This window comes from Mastigoproctus giganteus, chromosome 2 (assembly GCF_048544385.1).
Source record: "Mastigoproctus giganteus isolate SK-2022 chromosome 2, ASM4854438v1, whole genome shotgun sequence".
Classification (NCBI taxonomy): domain Eukaryota; kingdom Metazoa; phylum Arthropoda; class Arachnida; order Uropygi; family Thelyphonidae; genus Mastigoproctus; species Mastigoproctus giganteus.
The window spans coordinates 166,783,723-166,804,802 of NC_143576.1; the positions used below are offsets into that span (position 1 = coordinate 166,783,723).

Genomic DNA, 21,080 nt, shown 5'->3' on the forward strand with positions numbered 1-21,080 from the left:
CTTGGGTGTTACAATACGGTCAGACGTGAAATTCTCTGAGCATTGTAAACAGGTTGCAAGGAAGGCTCATGGTGTCCTATCGATGATCTATCGAACTTTTGCAAGTAGAGATAGGGACGTGATAATCCCATTATATAAGGCTTATGTTAGACCACACTTGGAATACTGTGTTCAAGTATGGAGACCGCACCCAAAGAAAGACATCGAGCTTCTTGAAAGGGTGCAAAGACAGGTAACTTGCTTGGTGAGATCGGCAAAAGGGTGTCCTTATGAAGAAAGACTTTGAATATGTGGGTTGCAGAGTTTGGAAACTAGACACCTTAGAGGAGATTTGATTGAGGCCGAAATTTTCAAGATTATAAATGATGCCAGAACTAGGGGACATAAATTCAAGTTACGGGGGGGGGGGGGAATGTTTAGATTGGACTGCAGGAAGTTTTATTTTAGCCAGCGAGTTATAAATTACTGGAATAAGTTGCCTTCGTGGGTGGTAGAGGCCGACAGTTTTGGGAAATTCAAAGGGAAGCGCATAGGATGATAGGTTTAATTTCCTTTTTTTTATTAATTATTATTATTTTTTTTTTCCCTTGTTTTTATCATTGTTTTGTTCGGATTTTTTTTTTTTTTTTTTGGCTGGTGCAGCATAAGCCATAGGCTTTCTTGCACCATGCGGCCATTACTAATACTTATTCCAAAGGTGTTTTTCCTTCTGCTTGAAATTTGCTCATATCCAGCCAGTTCCTAAAAAGGGTGACAACTCCCTCTCATCCAATTACTTCTACTATTTCTACAGTAAGGGAGAAATCACTTAACTGTCAACCATTAAACTATCTAGAAACCTGCTGTCTGATCTATGATCGCCAGTATGGTTTCCGTCAATGTCGACTCACAGGTGATATTCTGGCCTATGTTACCAATTTATGGACAAATTCAATGGAAAAATTCAGTGAAAACAAGCAGTTGCTCTTGACATCTCAAAGACTTTCGATCGTAAATGGGTGAGTGGTCAGAGAGAGAGAACACTGTTCTCTATAATTGGTTATCCAGTGTTCTCTCTCTGACCACTTGCTGTGGGTGATGGTAGATGGCTCTGTCTTCTAACTTCTCCACTAATGCTGGTGTCCCCCAAGGTTCAGTTCTTTCCCTCTTATATATTAATGACCTTCTTTCATTAATCGGAAATCCTATCCATAGTTTTGCCGATGATAGCACATTGCATTCCACTTTCCAGTTTGAGAAACCTTGCCCTGCTCAATCAGTTTCAACTTCTCAAATATCGGCAATCAATTCCTTAAATGGCAATCTCCAGGTAAATCTCCAGTGGGGGCAAAGACAACTAGGTTGATTTCAATCCTTCTAAAACTCAGTCTTGTCTTACATCTCACAAAAAGGATTCTTCTACTCCTATGCTTATCTTTGGTGACACTCCGATTTATAGGCAAAATGATATATCTCTTTTGAGGATTACTGACTTCTAATCTCCCTTGGCACAAGCACATTACAAATATTGCTTCCTCTGCATCTAAAAAACTTGGTTTTCTCTTTCGCTCTCGGCGTTACTTTTCTCCCAAACAGCTGCTCACTCTGTATAAATCGCAAATCCGCCCTACCATGGAATATTGTTCTCACATGTGGGGCGGTGCCCCCAAAACCTCTCTCAGGCTTCTTGATTCCATTCAGAAGAGGGCAGTTAGGTTAATTAAAGACATCTCTAACAGTCTCTCCACTTGCTGTCTCATAGAAGTACTGTTTCTGCTGCATGCCTTTTCTACAGATACTTCCATGGGCACTGTTCTTCTGAATTGGCTTCTATAATTCTCGCTCTCTCTTTCAAAAAAGTCCAAACACGTGCCACCACTAGCCAACATCCATTTACTCCCCAACTTCAAACTCACAGAACCAACTTTTCATCTTCCTCATTTGTTCATTCAACTGCCGTTTTCTGGAACAACGTTCCTTTATATGTATTTTGCTGAAAATTACAGTCTACAGAAGTTCAAGTCTAATGTCAACAAATATCTTCTCTCGTATTCTTAACCTCCAACCCAAGCACAGTACTAAGTACTATAGGTTCTAATACCTCTCACGTTTGGGGTTTTCATAAAAAAAAAAAAAAAAAATCCTCATTTGTTATTCTGTTCCTGTTGAAATATTTATTTGATTTTATGAGTGAAAAAACTCTGCTTGCAAACATATGTTGATCTGAACAATGTAGCCATTTCCATGGCATTTTCTTTTATTAGCAGAAAATCTTCAGATGGGAAAGTCTTGCAGAATTCAAATAGTTGCAGTCTATATACTTATTTTTGAATCATATTTTGGCTTGAAGATCAATAATTTAAAGTTGCAATCTAGGATTGTAGTTTTCAGCCATAGAAGTAAATGGGTTCTCAAACAAAAGCTGAGAAGTTTTTTCATGGGATTTTATAGAAAATTGACTTTCAAACCTGTCAAAAAGTAATTGTAATAATGAAAGGCAACGATTCTTTGGAAATGTGTTTCTCCTTTAGCTCAGTACAACATTCAAAGTGAACTAAACTGTCTTGCTCAATTGGCATTTAAATAATAGCAACTTATTCTGAAACGATTTGATGTCACCAAACAAATCAGCCCAATTCTCCTTTCCCTTGTAGTTTTAAATTAAGAGCATTTAAATAACTAGAAATGCATGTATGAATTGCAAGATCAAAACAGCCACTCCATATTTGATAGTTGTTTTATTTGTTTCCCTTTTTCTGTGTTGAAACATTCAGTGATGTTTCAACAGCCACATTAAGGCCATGTGATCTTGTAAAATTTACAGTTGAAATACACACATTCATAACGTGTTGGAGACCAATACTTTCTCATAAAGAGCTTCTTGATGCACAATGCAGTGAATTCCAATTGGAGGTTGAGCTCTGATATCTACCATTTTCTTGGTTATTCTACCAATGAGCCAATGTTTTTACCAATCATATTTTTTGCACCGCCAATTGTGACTCTTTCCAGGTTTTTAATATTTAATCGTAACTTTTCAACAGATTGGCAAAAATTTTCAAAAAGATTTTCACCTGTAGTTGTTCCATGCATACTCTGTAGATCAGCTAAATCTTAAACTGGTACAGAATTATCATTAATTCCACGTATGAAGATAAGGAGTTGCACTGTGTCATTTACATCAGTATTGTCATTCAGTGCCACACTAAAAAATATCATTTGTGTTTTGTTTTCCAAAAGTTGTTTGAACAAATTCTTTCCAACATCTACTCTTCGCATAATTTTTTGTCGAGACAATCTAAAGTCTTGTATCATTGTTCGTTTCTCTCGACAAATTTCTTCCAAAACTTTTAACAAATTCACCATTATTGAACGGTTTACTTTCAAAAGCGATCAAATGTGCAACTTGATAACTGGCACATACAGCAGATAAATTTCTTGACTGATACGTTATCAGTATGTTTTGTTGTTTTCTTAATTCATTTTGTAACTTTGAACACTTCTTTTCGCAGCACTCCTTTATGTTGATCATAAGATTTATGATTGGAATCAGTGTCACTTTAAATTTATATTCCTTAAAAACTTACACAGTCTCCTGACACACCAAACCCACTGCTTTTTTTTGTGGTAATCAATGAAGAAATAGTCCTCAGTCCACCATGGATCAAAAACACAACACTCCAAATCAATTTTCCCCTTTTGGAACATTTTTAAGAATGATTTTTTTAAATTCAATACAAATTAATAATTAATTCAATGCAATGAACAAGTTATATCAAAATACATAACTGCATTTGGCATACATTTGACTGCACTGGACCACATGGGGCCCTGCGGCCAAATGCCAGGACACACAACAGAACCCAACACAAAACTACACATTCAACACACTACACTTTTTCTGGCATTTACAGTGTTCTGTATTTCTTCACAGTGTACATATGGCGCAGATGTGGGAAACCACAGGTGGCGCCCGACCCTAACACTATGTACTAGTGTATATAGGATTAACTTCACATTTCATATTAAATCTTTCTAATCCAGGGGCTTCTCCTATAGGTTAGGTACTTGTGATCCCAACTTGCCCAATCAGTTTAGCAATACTTTCCTTCACTTTTATTTTTACTTTACAAGTTTTCCTACATTGACCAGCCTATTAGGACAATCTGAGGGGTCAGTTCAGTATTCTTACTATTTTATAATCATTTAATTATTTTCTTTCATCCGCCTCCATCAAGTTGGTTCCTCTCCTTATACCATATATCCTCACTATTTAATCATATCTCTTTACACTAGCATACTCCTGTACCATTACCGGCTTCTCACTCGCGGATAGCCTTTATGACCCTAGCATACCTAAGTATAAACAGCATTTTAGAACTTATCTCAACTTTGCTTAATGCCAGACATTTCCAATATTGAGACCAAATATTCGAACAAATATTTGGTCTCCCCATGGAATTAGGAATCTCTGGCCCCTTATCTGAAATCTATTTAGCTACCATTGAGAATCAAGTACTTTCCCACAGATATTAAACTCTACATGCACTATACTGATGATGATGACGTATTGTTAATGGGAGATAAATCTTCCAATGACAATCTATTTGTTAAGTTCAATGCTATTCATGACAGGCTTAAATACACTCTTGAAATAGAAAAAGACAAAATTAATTTCCTTAACCTCACAGTATATAAAACAGGTACAAAATTAGGAACTAAAATCTGTAGAAAAGAAACAAACACAGGGAAATACCTACATTTCCGGTCGCACCACCCACTTAGTATTAAAAAATCTGTTCATTATAATCAGATCCACAATGCCATAAAATACTGTTCTTCACATGACGATCAACTCATAGAACTCCAATATCTCACAGAGAAGTTTATTGCTAGACAATATCCCTTGCAACTAATTCATCACGTAATTTCCGTTGCCGAAAACAGAATTAATAATCCACACAACACAAACTGTGATAACAAACAAAATATGTGTTGTCATCCCTTTCCACTATAGACTCACTTGACAACTTTTCAAATATTTGCCAACACTGATATAACTCTTAACATTTTCTTTGTATAATAAATCAGGATCCATGTTTAATGCCTATAAAGAAACACACCATTACCCTATAAGTGACATCAATAATATTGTTTATCTAATTAAATGTCAACCAGGATGCAACACATGCTATATTGGAAGCACACCTGCAAAATATGGTACAATAAATACTCCCAACACACGCACATACTACCACTATAATAGTTTCAAAACTGATCACACCAGCACTGTACTCACTCAACACGTTCACCTCCATAACCACAACCCTCTAATCGATTCAGCCGTTCCTATTATTACTTTAAAATCATCTAATTACAAAATCTTTCTATGAAGCACTCATTACAGAATGGTGACGCCACTATATTAATCTTAATGTTTTGAACAAAAAAGTCCGAAAAATCTTCTACCAGCCTGAAACCTGTCGTGCATGAAGTTCCCACATGTTTCACAATGCATCAAGGGAAATCAGGCTCTTTAAATACGTAATTCTCCTTACATCTATCATTGCCAACCGAAGATGTCTATACAAAGTCTCTCGTTATGATTATTGGCTGCATTTAACCTTCACTTTAATATTTTATACAAGACAACCAAGAATAAGACGTGCACCTCTTCCTGGGCTACTTTTAATCACAGATCCTTTAAATGTTTCCCATCTCTATTTATTAATTTTAACCAAATTTCTTAATTGGTTTTAATCCTATTCCACTTAACATCATATAACAAAACAGATCAATTGAGGTGAGTACCAAAAACAAAGCCTTTATGCTATTTCTCCCATTAATCCATTAACATGCAGTCCATAGCACTGCAACCATCATTATTGCCAAAGCATACACTAAATTTATAAGTGTTTTATAATCCTAATTTTACATTTTAATCTGCTTGCACTGACACATGTATGAAATGACAAAGTTTTCTGTGACATTCCATTCCATTACTCTTTCCAGCACTGATAATTTTAATACATTAATGTGTATACCAGGACATACATGAGAGTAATTGTTTATTATTTGCTGAACAGTCACAAAAAATCTGCAACTTAGATGTTTAACATTTAAACATCAATGCTGGTAACTGGTATTTTATACATTATACTATGAATATAATCATTTACTGAATATACTGATTGCTTACATTATTACATTATTTAAATCATTACTATTTTTTTCATATTTTTTTGGCATCTTCCTCTCTAATGCTTTAAGAGAGCAGTTCATATAAAAATAAACAGACAAATATGTCCTGAGTTATGAAAATACCAAAAATTCCCAGGAAAAACCTACATGTCTATTCATGTGTCATTTTACTATTGGAAAACACACAGTTTTGCCTCCAAAAGAATCAGATGATTTCTTTAGGTTAGCAGGATTAAAGCTTCACAGTCTCAATTAGAAAGCATGAGATGTGAAAGTGATTAGCAAAATACCATTGTCTACAATTGCCAACAGATTAATTTTATTACTTGTTCATTGAGAATTAGTAATAAAATCTAACCACATGAAAAACTGAAGAGTGAAATGTTATGCTGATGTTCTCATGCCATGAAAACTTAATGAGAATGACCATACATGTCTCTGAGCATTTGATGCCATATTATTCCTGTGCGTTGTATTTTGCCAGCTGCCATAAATGTGGTAATGATCGAAACTGGCATAACTGTCTGTTTGAGCATGTGTTGTACACTTCAAACTAAGACTTAGTTTTACACCTGAACTGTTCTCAGGAAAACATTGACTGGGAAAATTCATGTCTCAAAATAATACCTTGATTAAGAGAGAGAGCGCATGCAACAAAATACCTAATGACTTTAATACCAACTGGAATTTTTTTAAGAAATTTGAGCAGTTTCTAAATTTTATTCATATAAAAATAAATAGATGGCTATGTCTGGAATTATGAAAATACTAAAATTCACCAAAAAAACCCCAACTTGAGTGCAATTTCACTATTCGAGAATAGCAGTTTTGCCTTCAAAACATATGTTTACATACATTAGTAGTGCTAGTAACAGCAAATTATGCAAGAAAGCAAGCTTATATAGTATCAGCCAAAAAAAAAAAAAATTTGCCCATCCATACCCTCCAAGAATTTATCTAGTTCTCCCTTGAATTTATTCAATCCATCCACTTCCACAACAACTGATGGAAGCTTGTTCCAACAATCAACCACCTGCTGTCTGAAGGCAAACTTCCATACATCTATCCCACAACCATCCTTCCTCAACTTGAATTTATGCCCCTAATGTGTAGTCTCAGCTAGTGGAAGAATACCATTAACATTCAGCTTACTGAATCCATTCAAGGCTTTAAATGCTTCAATCAAATCTCCCTGCACCTGCCAAGTTCTGAGAAGCTGCAATTTGCAGAACTGAAGCCTTTCTAGGTACCTGCACTCTTTTGTTCCCTTCACCAATCTTTCTCTTCTCTGCACCCCTTCCTGCATCCGTTCCAAGACCTTATACAAAGGGACAATCCCATCCTTATGCCAGCTAGCAAATTTTCCATATATCATAGACAACACCCCATGAGCTTTCCTGGCAGCATGTCTGTAATACTCAGAGAATTTCATGTCTGACTGCATATTTAACGCCCAGGTCATTTTCATCTCTACTAACATGAGTTTACCACACAGTCAACAAGTTACTCTGGTGTTATTGCTACCTATATACAATATCTTTCATTTGTCAATGTTAAACTTCAAGTGCAATTTCTCAGTCCATCGACCCAATTTTCCTAGGTCTTGATGCAGTAGCTCACCCTCATGACGTTAACCACACTGCAAACCTTTGTATCATCTTAAAAACTTAGATTAAGTATGATATACCTTCATCAATATCACTTATAAATATTGAAAACAACAATGGACCCAGCACTTAACCCTGGAGAGCTCCACTAATAATATTACCCCACAAAGAGCAGTGCCTATTGACACAGAAGCCTATGGCAGATATAAGCTAGTCTGTAAACAAATCACAAAGGAAGTTAGGCAGGCGAAGGCAGATTACGAGAAATCTGGCAAAGGATGCTAAGAAAAACAGCAAGGATTTCTTTACTTATATAAACTCTAAAAGGAAGGGGATGAATCAGATTGGTCTACGATATCAATGGTTTGACTGTTGATGATCCTGCTCAGATAGCAAACAAACTGAATGAGTTTTGTGCATCTACGTTCACACATGAGGAGTTAAGGTTTGAAAATGCCAGAAGGTTATCAAATTGTAGCAGGGTGCTTAATGATTTAGTAATAACTGAGAGCAAAGTGGAGGAGAAATTGTTGAAGTTAAACATAAGAAAGGCACCTGGGGTGGAAGGGATCTATCCAGTTATATTAAAGGAGGTGGCAAAGCAACTAAGCAAACCCTTAGCCATAATTATGAGAGCATTCTTGGACTCAGGGGAGGTCCCCACGGACTGGAGATGTGAAAATGTATCCGCAATTCACAAAGGGGGGGGAGGCGAAGGGAAACATGAGTAATTACAGACCAGTTAGTTTAACTTCTGTTCCGGGTAAAATAATGGAGTCACTGGTTAAAGATGCATTGTAGAATCATCTAGACAAGACTGCAGCAATAATTCAGACACAGCATGGGTTTGTTAAGGGAAAGTCTTGTCTGACAAATTTGATTGGTTATTATGATGTGGTTACAAAGGAACTGGATGCAAAAAATAATTTTGATATCATATACTTGGATTTCAGGAAAGCTTTTGACACTGTTGCGCATGGAAGACCACTGTACAAATTGGAGCAGTATGGTATTAAGGGTAAGTTGCTACAATGGATAAAATTATGGTTCAGTGGGAGAAGACGTAGAGTGGTAATCAATGGGTGCTGCTCTTCGTAGACTAATGTTATTAGTGGAGTCCCACAGAGTTCGGTGTTGGGTCCATTGTTGCTTTGTATATTTAACAATGATATTGATGAAGGTAAATCAGGCTTAGTGTCAAAGTTTGCAGATGATACAAAGGTTGGCAGGGTTGTTAATGACAGTAATGGCAGTGTGCTACTGCAACAGGATCTAGAAAATTTGGGCAGATGGGCTGAGAAGTGGCAACTAGGGCTTGCAAACCGGTTTTATAAACTGGTTAAATCCGGTTTTCATACTGAGTTACTGAGAAACCGAGCTTCTAAAACCGGATTCGAATATTTTTTTTAGTTAGCCATCGAATATAATTTTTTTGGTACGCACATTTTTTTTTGTGTGTTCGTTTGTCTGGATTGTTCAACTGCTTTATGTTTTAAATATGTTTTTTTTTATTTTATTTTATGTTTAGGTATGAATCTCATGGGCAAGTGGCACAAATCTAGGAGGGGTACCTTTTATCTTCCCACCAGTATCATGGCACGATGCAGGTGTACTCATTTACGACTGAAAGTGAAAGCGAAAGTGTGTTTAGGGTCAAACGGCACCAGGGGTTTCCCCCATCTCCGCGCAGTTTACATTGTGGGTGAACCAGTTGACTGGAAAAGCCAGAGATTTAAAAGTGTGGGAATTGTATTTGTGTGGTGTCGTGTACAGTTCATCTGGTCATTTAGCCGCTGGACCCCTGCTGAGGCCCAACATCGCTCCACTTTTGCCCCATAGAGGCAGACCAGGAACTCACTTGAATTAAGTTACTCTGGCAGGTCCTGCCTCTTAATTTCCTGAGATTTCGGCGGCTAGGACCTTAAAAAAAAAAAAAAATGAAGATATATATATTTATATGTAACTGCATGGATATATATATATCCATGCAGTTGTAATTACTTTGAATGTTTGCATACAGCGCATAGCATCCATGCATTCAAACGGCAGGAGCAGGGCAATGCGTGTGATAGGCCGAGACTGGGTGAAAATTATTTTGGATTTGATTAATTTAGGATGTAGGGCGTTCGCGTCGTGTATAGGTAGAGTGGGGGAGGGGAGGCAGAAGGCTGGGGTAAAGGTAGAAATATGGGGCGACAGGGTAGATGTCCCCAGGTAGTCAGTGAGGCATGTCCATGCCTCACCAGAAGGAAAAGGAGGGTCGGCGGAGAGAGGGGGACAGGGTGTCTCCCCTCTTCCCGCCTGGGTTTGGGTTTAAAGTAATCGAGTCAGGTGCTCGATTTTGTTCGTCAATATGACTTGGTGGCAGCAAACTGCACGGTCCAGGTCAGTGTGTTCCTTTGACAAGTCCAGGGTTGTGGTCATTCAAATGGATGTAAGCCGTGTCCTTTATTCTTAGTAGAGTCGGTTTCCTTGTAGGTTCCACGATGCGGCAGTCATGACACCTAGTCGTTATCAGTTCTCGGCTTGAATTTGTTTTATTGCTGTTGGTTATGGTTTGGTTGTTGTACGATGAGGGTACGACTAAGTGAGTCGGAGCGATAGCGTAAAAGAAAATGCTCAACATTTCTCCATTCCATCTATCTTGTTCGCCAGGCAAGTTATGGAATGCGCCTTATTGATGGCTACCCACTAGAAACAGATTCGCTGAATACTGCAACAAATTTCAATCGTAGAAAGTTTTTTGCTTCTTTATTCCTATTAAATTTGCGATCAAATGTTCTCCAAAAAGCAGCTTCACTAAATTTAACTTTTATGTAATTTTGAAAATACAATAGATTTAATTGCAGAAAAAAAAATTGCAAGTAAATAAATAAAAAAATTTTTTTCGTGAAAATTTTGAAACTTGCCTCGTTTAGACTCTTCATTCAGTGCTTGCGGGAGTGACGCATAGTATTGTGCCTTTGTTATCTTCAATATTTTTATTTAAAATTGTCGGTGATATAAATTCCTACTAATTAATATTTATTACTCTTAATATGTCTAAGATGAAATCAAATGTATGGAATTATTTTGCTCGAAAAAGCAAAGATGAAGCACAATGTTCGAAATGTCAGAAGATAATGAAGTCGTCTGGAGGATCTACATCATCTTTGATGTTGCATTTAAAGAAAATGCATCAGATTGACATTAAACAAGATAACAGTGAACCTCTTGTAAAAATGGTAAGTACATTAGAAAACTTTATCGTTAAAAAATCTATGGAAGATGAGATTTCAAAATTAGCTGCTTTAGATGGATTTTCTTTTAATTCAATTGCCAAGAGTGAGTTAATACAATCAAGCCTTCACTATCAGAGAAATAAATACGATAAATTACCACCAGCCTCAGTGAATGGAATTAAAATATGGTTCTGAATTATTATAAAACTAAGAAAGAAGAACTCATTCAGCATTTCAAAAATTCATTGGTTTTGGGTGCACGGTATTCATTGATTCTAGACGAATATACGTCTATACAAAATAAAAGGTATAAGAATATAAACAAGCATTCAAAAGACAATCATTGGTTGTTAGGTCTTATTGAAATTAATGGTTCACTTGATAGCAGAACTGAGCAAATTGTGAATGGACACGAAGGAATTTGGTTTGAACTTGGATGAGGATATTGTTGCCTGCACAACCGATGGAGCAGCAATGATGATGATTAAGTTTGGCAAGCAAATTACGCCTAATTATCAATAATGTATAGCCCATTGTATACATCTGTCAGTTATAGATGTACTTTATGAAAAAGCAATCAATTATGGTGCCACAGTCTCTGAGTCTCCCAAAGACAATGAAGAAAGTAGTGATGATGAAGAAGTTGAAAGAAAGACAGCAAGGCATGCTTTATCAAACCGACTTTACCAATGAGCTCATTTATTTCTTCGATCCAATGGCCAATATTGCACAAACTATTAACAAAGTCAGAAAAATTTGCAAGCTTTTTTCGAAAATCACCTACCAAAAATGACATATTACAAAATTTTGTTAAAGCAAAATTTAATGGGAAAGAATATAAACTTATATTAAATTGCAAGACTAGATGGGATAGCACATTCTATATGATTGAGAGATTTTTGAAATTGAAAAATTGCATTCCAAATGCTCTGTGCAGTACTGTCAACCGAAGCTGTCTGATGATGACTGGAAAACACTTGAATTGCTTTGTGAAACTTTGTGACCAGTTGAAATGATTCTGAAGGCTATAATCTCAGAAGATACAGACTTACTTAAAGCAGAGTCTTCAATAGAATTTCTGCTTGCTAAGCTTGATACAGCAGAAAACCCATTTGCTTTAAAGTTTCACCAAAGCCTTTTGCAGCGTTACAATGCAAGACGAAATTGCCAAACTGTGGCTTTGCTGAACTATCTACACAACCCCAAAAAGTTAAGGAAAGAAGATTCAGGTTCAAGAACTTTTGATTTTCCAAGTAAGCAAGTTTTGAAAAAGCATGCTGAAGAGATTTATCAGAGATTATTTGCAAAACATTCAAAGTCTTAGCATTGAATGAAGAAATTGAAAATAAATGAACTGTTCTTTTAGAAAACAAAGACTCATCTAGTTCCGATGTTGGAGATACACTCATGCGAGAGCATGATAGTGTAATAAAGAGATTAACTGAAGAGCCTTCAAAATATCCGAGTGAATTGGAAATCAGCAAAGAATTTAAAATTTTGGAGGCAACTAGCAGTAGAAGTGAAAAGCTGGAGAAAGTTTATAGAGCACTGCTGACCATTAAACCAACAAGTGTCCAATATGAGAGAGTGTTTTCGATCACTGGTCTCTTTAACACAAAAATAAGGTCAAGTGTATCAGGAAAAATGCTTAATATACTATGTTTTTTAAAGAATCATTTTCAGAAAAAAGATGAGCAATAAATAGTAAAGTAATTTCCCCAAGCTGTTTTTTCTCACATTATTTTTATTTATTTATTATTATAGGGCTTATTATTTTTTTGTTTACTATATGAGAAGATAGTTTTTATTCAAAGGATTTGAATACAATTTGTAATTTTGTATAATCTCAAGCTGGTTACTTTTTTGGAGCATTTTAATTTTTTTATTTTTTTTACTATAAGAGGTGATAGATTTTGTTTATAAGATTTGATTACGATTTGTACAATCTACCCAAGATAAATAAATACCTGTGTTATAAGCTTTTAATTATTTTCCCTAAGTCTGAGAAAATCGGTTTTAAAACCGGTTTTAAGAGTAAACTTCGGTTAAACTCGGTTTTGAAATTCCTCGGTTTTATGCAAGCCCTAGTGGCAACTGAAGTTTAACCTTGACAAATGCAAAGTACTGCATATGGGTAGAAGTAACCCTAGAGAAAACGTACCAACTGTGTGGTACTAGACTTAAGGTGGTAGAAAACGAAAAAGATATGGGAGTAATTGTGCAGTCAGATATGAAGCTTTCTGAGCAATGCAAACAGGCTGCCAGGACAAGTCATGGGGTTTTGTCAATGATATACAGGAATTTTGCTAGCAGGGAAAAGGAGGTGATTGTCCCTCTGTATAAGGCGATGGTCAGGCAACACCTTGAGTACTGCGTACAGGTCTGGAGGCCTCATTCTAGGAAGGATGTAGATTTGCTTGAGCGTGTACAGAGAAGGGCAACAAGATTGGTGAGGGGAATGAAGGATCCTCTTACCAAGAGATTCTTAAGTTCTTCAAATTACAGTGGCTGGAGACTAGGCACCTGCATGGTGATCTGATTAAGGTGTATAAGGTGTTGAATGGGTTGACCATGCTGAATTCTGATGGGATTCTTCCACTTGTTCAGATTACAAATCTAAGGGGGCATAAATTCAAATTAAGGAAAGATAGAAGTAGAATAGATGTGCGGAAATTTGATTTTAGCCAGCGGGTGGTTAATTGCTGGAACAAACTTCCATCTGTCGTTGTGGAAGTTGATAGGTTAAATAAATTTAAGGAGGAACTGAACAAAGTATTAGAGGGAATGGTTTTGTGAAATTTTTTTTTTTTTTTTTTATGGCCGATGCTACATAAGCTCCTACACTTGCTTTCTTGCATCACATGCCACTACTACAAGCAGTCTCTGTCTTCTTTCAATTATCCATCACCTTATGCACAGCAGTAACTTATTCTAAAAGCCACATTGCTCCAGTTTGTACAGCAGTCTTTTATGGGCAACATTATCAAAAGCCTTCGTGAATTCCAAGAGATGCTCTGCTTGATAGGTAAAAAACAGACAATGTGGCTTTTGAAGATTGTAATTTCTTTTTCAGTGCTTCTAATTATGGATTTCCAGATTATAAAGACATTTGCAGCGCTGAAGGGAAGTAGTATTATTCAATTAAGTTTTCTTTTAGTAGCTGTTCTGACTTATTTTTGTACTTTTGAAGAGGTTTTTGCGAAGCGCAATCGCTACAGCAGTAGAGATCCTGCTGTTACAACTTGTGACTTATTTACAGTTAAAAAGATGAACAATTTTGATTACTTTAGCATTAAAATTAGTTGGATAGATATTATTTTGGATGAGGAATGCAAATCTGACTTTGAATTTAGCTCATATGTAAAATTTAATGTAGTTTTCCTTGCCTCCCCCACAAAAAAAAGAAAAGTTGCATATCTTGGATTTAAATAGGTTCATACTCGTAAACAATATATTAAATTACTCCACTGGACTCGAGGAATTAGATTATAACAATAAAATGGCTGGAAAAGATCAGAACATGGATGAAAAATCTCAGAAAACAGGAAATACCAATCATGACTCCGACTTCGAAGATATTCCTGATATAGAGGTGAGAATACTGAGAGAGAGAGAGAGAGAGAGAGAGAGAGAGAGAGAGAGAGAGAGAGAGAGAGAGAGAGAGAGAGAGCCACAAATAATATGAAGAAATGAATAATGACAACTTAGACAGATACCCCCAGTTCCCTTAGTAGAAAGAAGGCAAAAAAAGGGAATGATTAGATAGAAAATAGAGAATATAAGGAAAAGGACAATACAGAACCAATAGTGACAAAGACAAAGGAGAAAAAAAATTTGTTTGAAGCAATAAATGAAATATAATGGATCCCATTAGACAAATTAAAGTAAAACAGTATTTAGAGGAGTTTTTACATAAACAGACCAAAAAGATTACATCTGCAATAAGGTTGCAGATTGTGAGCTTCTGGTCTGTTTTAGAACAGAGAATGATACAATTAAATACTGAAACCAAAGTTTTAAGGGCAAAGAGGAAAAGAATAATTACTTAACCTATGCCCAAGTAGCAAGGGCCAACAAAGCTGAGACACTAGTACCTAGATAGAAAAACAATACAAAGGAAATGCCCAAAAATAAAGTGAACAAAGTTATCTTAAAAGCTATGCCTGATTCCGCATACAAATCAAGTGACACAGTGAAAGACACTAATGACAAAATTAAAACCCCACTTGAAAGATATTAAAGTCAACAACTTAGAAATGTAGGAAACAATGGTGTATTGATAGAAAAAGTAAACAAAGAGGATTTCAAAAAGATAGAGACCAACCATGAAGTAGAAAAACTAGGCCCACAACCAGAAAAACCAAAGGGGAGAAATCCCAACATCCTGATTTTTGACATAGAGACCAACTCCTGAAAGGGAATTGATGACTGACATATAATTTAAAAACTTAGTCTCTGGTTAAGATACATAAACATAAAGATACAACATATAAAAGTACATACAGATGCAACAAAGTGTGGATAGAGCGGCATCTCTGAGAGTCCACCTAGAGCATGACAAGGTTATTTGGTTGTTTTTTTTTTTTGTTTTTTTTAGGAGCATTAGCAACTAAGGCCATATTGCTCCGAGAACATGCGATGGTCATTCCCTTGACCTTTCCGCATCCTCCGTATTTGGTGGTGACGGGCTCGAACCCCGGTCTGATCAAGAAGCGTGTGCTATGCACTGCTGTTCCTTCCCACTTGGCTATGGAGGCGCCAGCATGACAAAGGCATACATGTCTGCAAGAGTGGAAGATCTGTAGGATTTGTCCTTGCAGAGCTTCTCAATGTCTATTCAATATCTGGAAACATGTTATCCAGAGAGGACATGCTATGCAGCTTCAATCTGTATAGGGATGCGTTGGTCTGGCAATGATATCCCAGATATCAGGTGAGCTCAGTTTTCCGGATAGAAGCTGAGAGAGGGTAAGAAGGTTCCTATAGATTATGTGATATCTCCAAGGAAGCATATTAAGATTGGTGACCAGAACAGATTTTGAGATTGTAAATGTTATAATTGTTACTAGTATGGGCATACTTCCAGGGAAATGGAAGTATCCTAGATAGATCTCCTATCTAGGGCCACGACTTTAAAAACTGATAAAACAAAAATCAGCAGCCAAAGTGTGCGACCTGCAAGTCAGCATAGCTGACTGACCATTTACAGAGCATCAGGGATGTTAAATGCCCGTTACCAGAAAAGGATTAAATAATCCAATCTAGAACCAATCATGGGTCAGATTGAGAACATGAAAGTGACTAGAGCTCTAAACTTTGTCTAATTAAATGCTCAAAGAGCACATTCAGTTGTTGATCAGATCAAGCTCAAATTAGAGGGAAATGATATAGATATAATGGCACTCTGAGAATCACACACACACACGCACGCACAGTTCAAGGATACCCAAGAGGCTATAAGATTACATCAATAGTGTCCCCTTCTACTGCACTAGTTGTAAAAAATACTGACCTTACAGTCACAAAGGTGGGTCACCTCTGCTCCCCAGTGGCAGTGTGTGCAGATAACAGCAGTGCTGCAAGACAGTTTTGTATAATTACAATCTACAGCAGACCACGTGAAGACTCTGGTGAAGAATCTACCTGGTCTGTTGTACATTCTCTAACAAGTTACAGCTCTGCTACCAAATGCAAATATTATTGTGTGTGCTGATATCAACTGCCAGTCACCCTCATGGCATAGCCATTCAGAAGACAGAGCAGGCACACATAATGGCCAAATACTATCAGAGTATATAGCAACTTCTATATTTCAAGTGTTAAACCAGCCCCACAACTTGCCAACTTTTGGCAGTATCGTGTGGGAATGCCCATTCTGTGTAGTAAAGCTACCCATGCTTTATTACTGCACTTGTCTTTCACTGTATCACTTTAACCCTCCCACTTCCTGTCTTCACACTATCACCTACAATCTTTCATTGTTTTTTTTTTTTTTTTTTTTTTAAATGGGCCCTTTCTGACTACTGCTTGACTACTATAACAATACAACACAACCCCCACACTAATACTACACCAACATTTACTAACCTACATAAATCAGGCCTTTATAGAGTTTTCTATTCATCACATTGTCCGACGCAGAGTTGGGGGCAAACTACCCCTCAAGCCACATTACAATTAACAGTATGTTAAGCTTTAAAGCAGGGTGGATTACTGCCATCACAATACAAAAGCAGTGAGGAGATTCTGGTTGGTATACAGTCAATTCATATCTGTCCATTTAACCCACAATTTCGGCAAACTGAGTCGCCTCAACATGTTGTCCGAGATCATTCAAACTTTTGGCACTTATATATTAATTTGAAATAAATGGAAGAATGTGACAATTTAAATTACCAAAACTAGGCAAAGTTGGGAATAAATATAATGTTATAAGTTGGGATAAGATGTCCATCCTTTAATAGCAGGATTCATTTGCATATGTGACTTTTTGATCTTTACATTCTTGGACTATTTCTTTTCTGCTTCATCCCATTCTACTATGATTCTATGATAACCATTAGCCATCTCCCACCACTTCTATTACAGAATGATAGATGGATAATGGTTGAGCATATTAGTCTATTTTGGTTCATAAATCGAAAGCGCGTACAACTTTGATTAGAAGACAAAACTTCTCCTTAAATAGAAGTAAATAAAATTTCATTTTATAACCTTTTCTTGAGTCAGGTTTACATAAAGCAAAGCACTAACTTATTATTTTCCTTGTCCTTTCATTTTTTGAAGTCAGTTAAGAATATATATTTTATTCTTGGTAAATGGCGTTTTCAAAAATAGGCAAGGATAAGATGTTTCTGTTTAACTACTATTTTAAATATTGCAATGAATAAAAGAAGGGAAAAAAAAAAAAAAACACACAGAACAATATTAACTTGGTTTATATTGATACTTAACAAAAAGGATGTTTTAACTATAATGAAGCTTTTAAAAGGGGAAATATAAAACATCATTGGGATGATTAAAAAAAAAAAAAAAAAAAAAAAAAAAAAAAGCTTACCTTTATCCTCTGAACAACAAATTTAACTCCACGAAAACCATCAAAGTCTGTATTTTCATAAATATAATTTACAGCTTTAATATGCTGGGAAATCAAAGATGTTATTTCTTCACGAATATTTGTATCTGATTGTTCATATGTTTTTATATGCTCCCATAAAAATGTATCAGTCTGAATATAAAGTGAACATGCTCTCCTTTCTAATGGTGATTCTTTGGATGCAAACTGTTGGGCCTCTCGGGTATATATGTTATGAGTATCTTCTTCCAAAATTGATCGCCTGATTCTGTTAAAATCTGTATCATTAAACTATATAAAAAAAAGGGGGAAAGAAAAAAAAATATATATACATACATACACACACACACATTCAATAAGAATTAAGTGGCAAAGTCACTGAAGAAAGGTAATTAAAAATACCTCAAATTCCTTGGTGCTTCTAATAAAACTAATCTGAACTCATACTTGTAGCTGAGATAAGAGTTTAATTTAAAGAATAACTGAATGAAATCAGCATGTAAATAAAAAAACGTCTATAACCTCTAGAAAGGTTTATAATTACTTTGAAACTTTGAAAAATTAAATATATATATATATAAATCTAATTAAGTAATTAAAATAAATCTAGTCATTTTTAATCATATATGTTGCTTGGGCAGCATGGTGCATAGATTATGTAAATATATCAAATGAAGCACCAACAGCAACAACTCATGGAGTGGTAAAAACATGCCACAAAATGTCTAATTTCAATCTGTATATAATTTACAACTGGAAATACACATTTTTTTTAGATTTTATGTAGATTACAAGTTCTTCATTCCACTTTTAATACAATTTCAATCTAATTGCCTTTATGATAATATTAATTTTAAAAAATAATAAAATAACAAAACTAAATGAAAAAAGTTTGAAAACTGGAGGTAAAATATGGTTCTGGTGGAGTGTCAATTATCATTGGTGTGCATACTGTAAAATTGAATCTGTACTCTTAACTGGGCTCTCATATACTGGAAGACAGTTATAATGAAATTGTAAATGTCATGTGCACCAAGAGGCTTCGGAAGATAAAATAAAAACACAAAGGAGGTGATATAAATTGAAAAAAAATTTTTTTTTTATTTTTTTAAATTTTCCTTTTTAGATCATAAACAGCCTGCATAACATGACATTTAAAAATCGCATCAGTAATGCATAAAGAAGAGCATTACATAAGACAGTGGCTCACCAGCTTATTTCGCTTGTGACCCCCCTTTATTGGATATAAAATTGATACAACCTCTCACAGGATGACCAGATTTTTAGAGAAGAAAAATGGCATTTTATAAATTGAAAAAGGAATAAAAAAATTGTTTCCTTTTAATTTACACGGTAACATAATTGTTTAATATTTTAATTGAATACAGCAAAAACAATAAATGAAATTCTTATTCTTCAATTAAGTTAACAAAACAATTAAAAATGAACTATTACAAAACAAAACAAAAAATTAACAATTACAAAACAAAACAAAAAATTAACAATTACAAAACAATTAAAAATTAACAATTACAAAACAAAACATAAAATTAACAATCACAAAACAATTAAAAATTAACAATTACAAAACAAAACAACTAACGAGAAAGAATAAGCCTGGAGATTTTATGTACTACAAGAAGAAATGATAGGTAAAAAGAAATACAACAAATAAAAAATTAGTCAAGAAACACTTGTCATGATGTACCAAAGACAACAAATGAAGAGCAAGAAAAACACTAACAGGAGAAAACTGAGTACACTGAGTAATGCAAAGCCATTAGAAAGAGACTCAGAGAGGACATAAGAAGATTTAACACAAGAAAAGTAGAACAAGAATTAAGAGAAAACAAAGGATTTAAATCAGCAGCCATGAACAGTAATACAAAAAGACAAATGATACTGAAACTGAAGAACAGCAATGGTGTACTTATAAATAACAGAAGACATAATTCAAATGGCAGACTACTATAGAGAATTATACAAGGAGCGAGGGAAGGTTGCCAGAAATGGGGAAGGTGATTTGTAAATTAGTAAACAACATACCCAATATCCTTCCTGATGAGGTAGAACATGCGTTGAAGAAAATGAAGAATCAAAAAGCCCCGATGGAAAATGAAATTACTGTAGAGTTGTTAAAATTGGGAAGAAGAGACAAGTCCTTACATTTATCTGCAACAAGTCATTACCTGTAATAATGATAAATGACTGGAAGTCAAGAGAAGAATACATTTAGGATGGATAGCATTCAGGAAATATGGTCACATACCGAGGAGCAATATCCCAATTTGTCTGAAAACTAAAATAATGATCCAATGTATACTCCCCACCATGACTTATGGAAGTGAAACTTGGGCACTCAACAAAAGAATGAAGAGAAGCTGAGAACTACACAGTGAAGAATCAGACTGTTAGATAAGAGAAACAAGTGGATTAGGCAGAAAACTCAAGTAAATTACATTCTTATCAAAACTAAAGAACTAAAATGGTCTTGGGCAGGACGCATAGCCCGAAAACATGATGACAGATGGACTAAGAAAATAACAGAATGGTACCCAAGAGGAGCTAAGAGAAAACCTGGAAGACAACAAAAATGGACAGATGAAAGCCATGAGTTTGTGGGTAGTAAATGGATGGCCATTGCAAAAAACAGAAGGAACTAGAAAGTTGCTGGACAGACCATCCTGCAGTGGATTGCAAATGGTTGATGATGATTATACAAGTGCTCCTCTACGTTAAATCGCATTGATGTTCAAAATCTGAAAATTACACTGCAAAAAGAAAATTACTGGAGAGATTCTGCGCAGAATTGTATCCACAATAAAATTCCTCGCAAGTTTGGGCATTGCTTTTAGAGGCCATAATGAGAGTGCAACATCTTCGATAAAAGGCAATTATTTGACTAGTTTAGAGTATTTGAGCGAATATGACGATTTTTTTAAAGTTGCAATTACAAAAGTATGGAAATCAAGGTAGCGGACATGTAAATTACTTATC

At 35.5% G+C, this 21,080-nt stretch overlaps 1 protein-coding gene across 2 annotated transcripts in view; it reads right to left on the reverse strand.

The window, feature by feature from the left end:
• The window catches only part of kuz (zinc-dependent metalloprotease kuz), a 265,140-nt gene that overhangs the window by 150,149 nt on the left and 93,911 nt on the right, over window positions 1-21,080 (reverse strand). The window contains exon 5 of one of the 2 annotated variants that reach the window (XM_090389622.1): window positions 18,066-18,374. The exons of the other annotated variant lie outside the window; for it this stretch is intronic. Coding sequence (XP_090245748.1) covers window positions 18,066-18,374 — 309 coding nt within the window. The remainder of the gene's footprint in view (window positions 1-18,065; window positions 18,375-21,080) is intronic. 2 annotated transcript variants of the gene reach the window in all.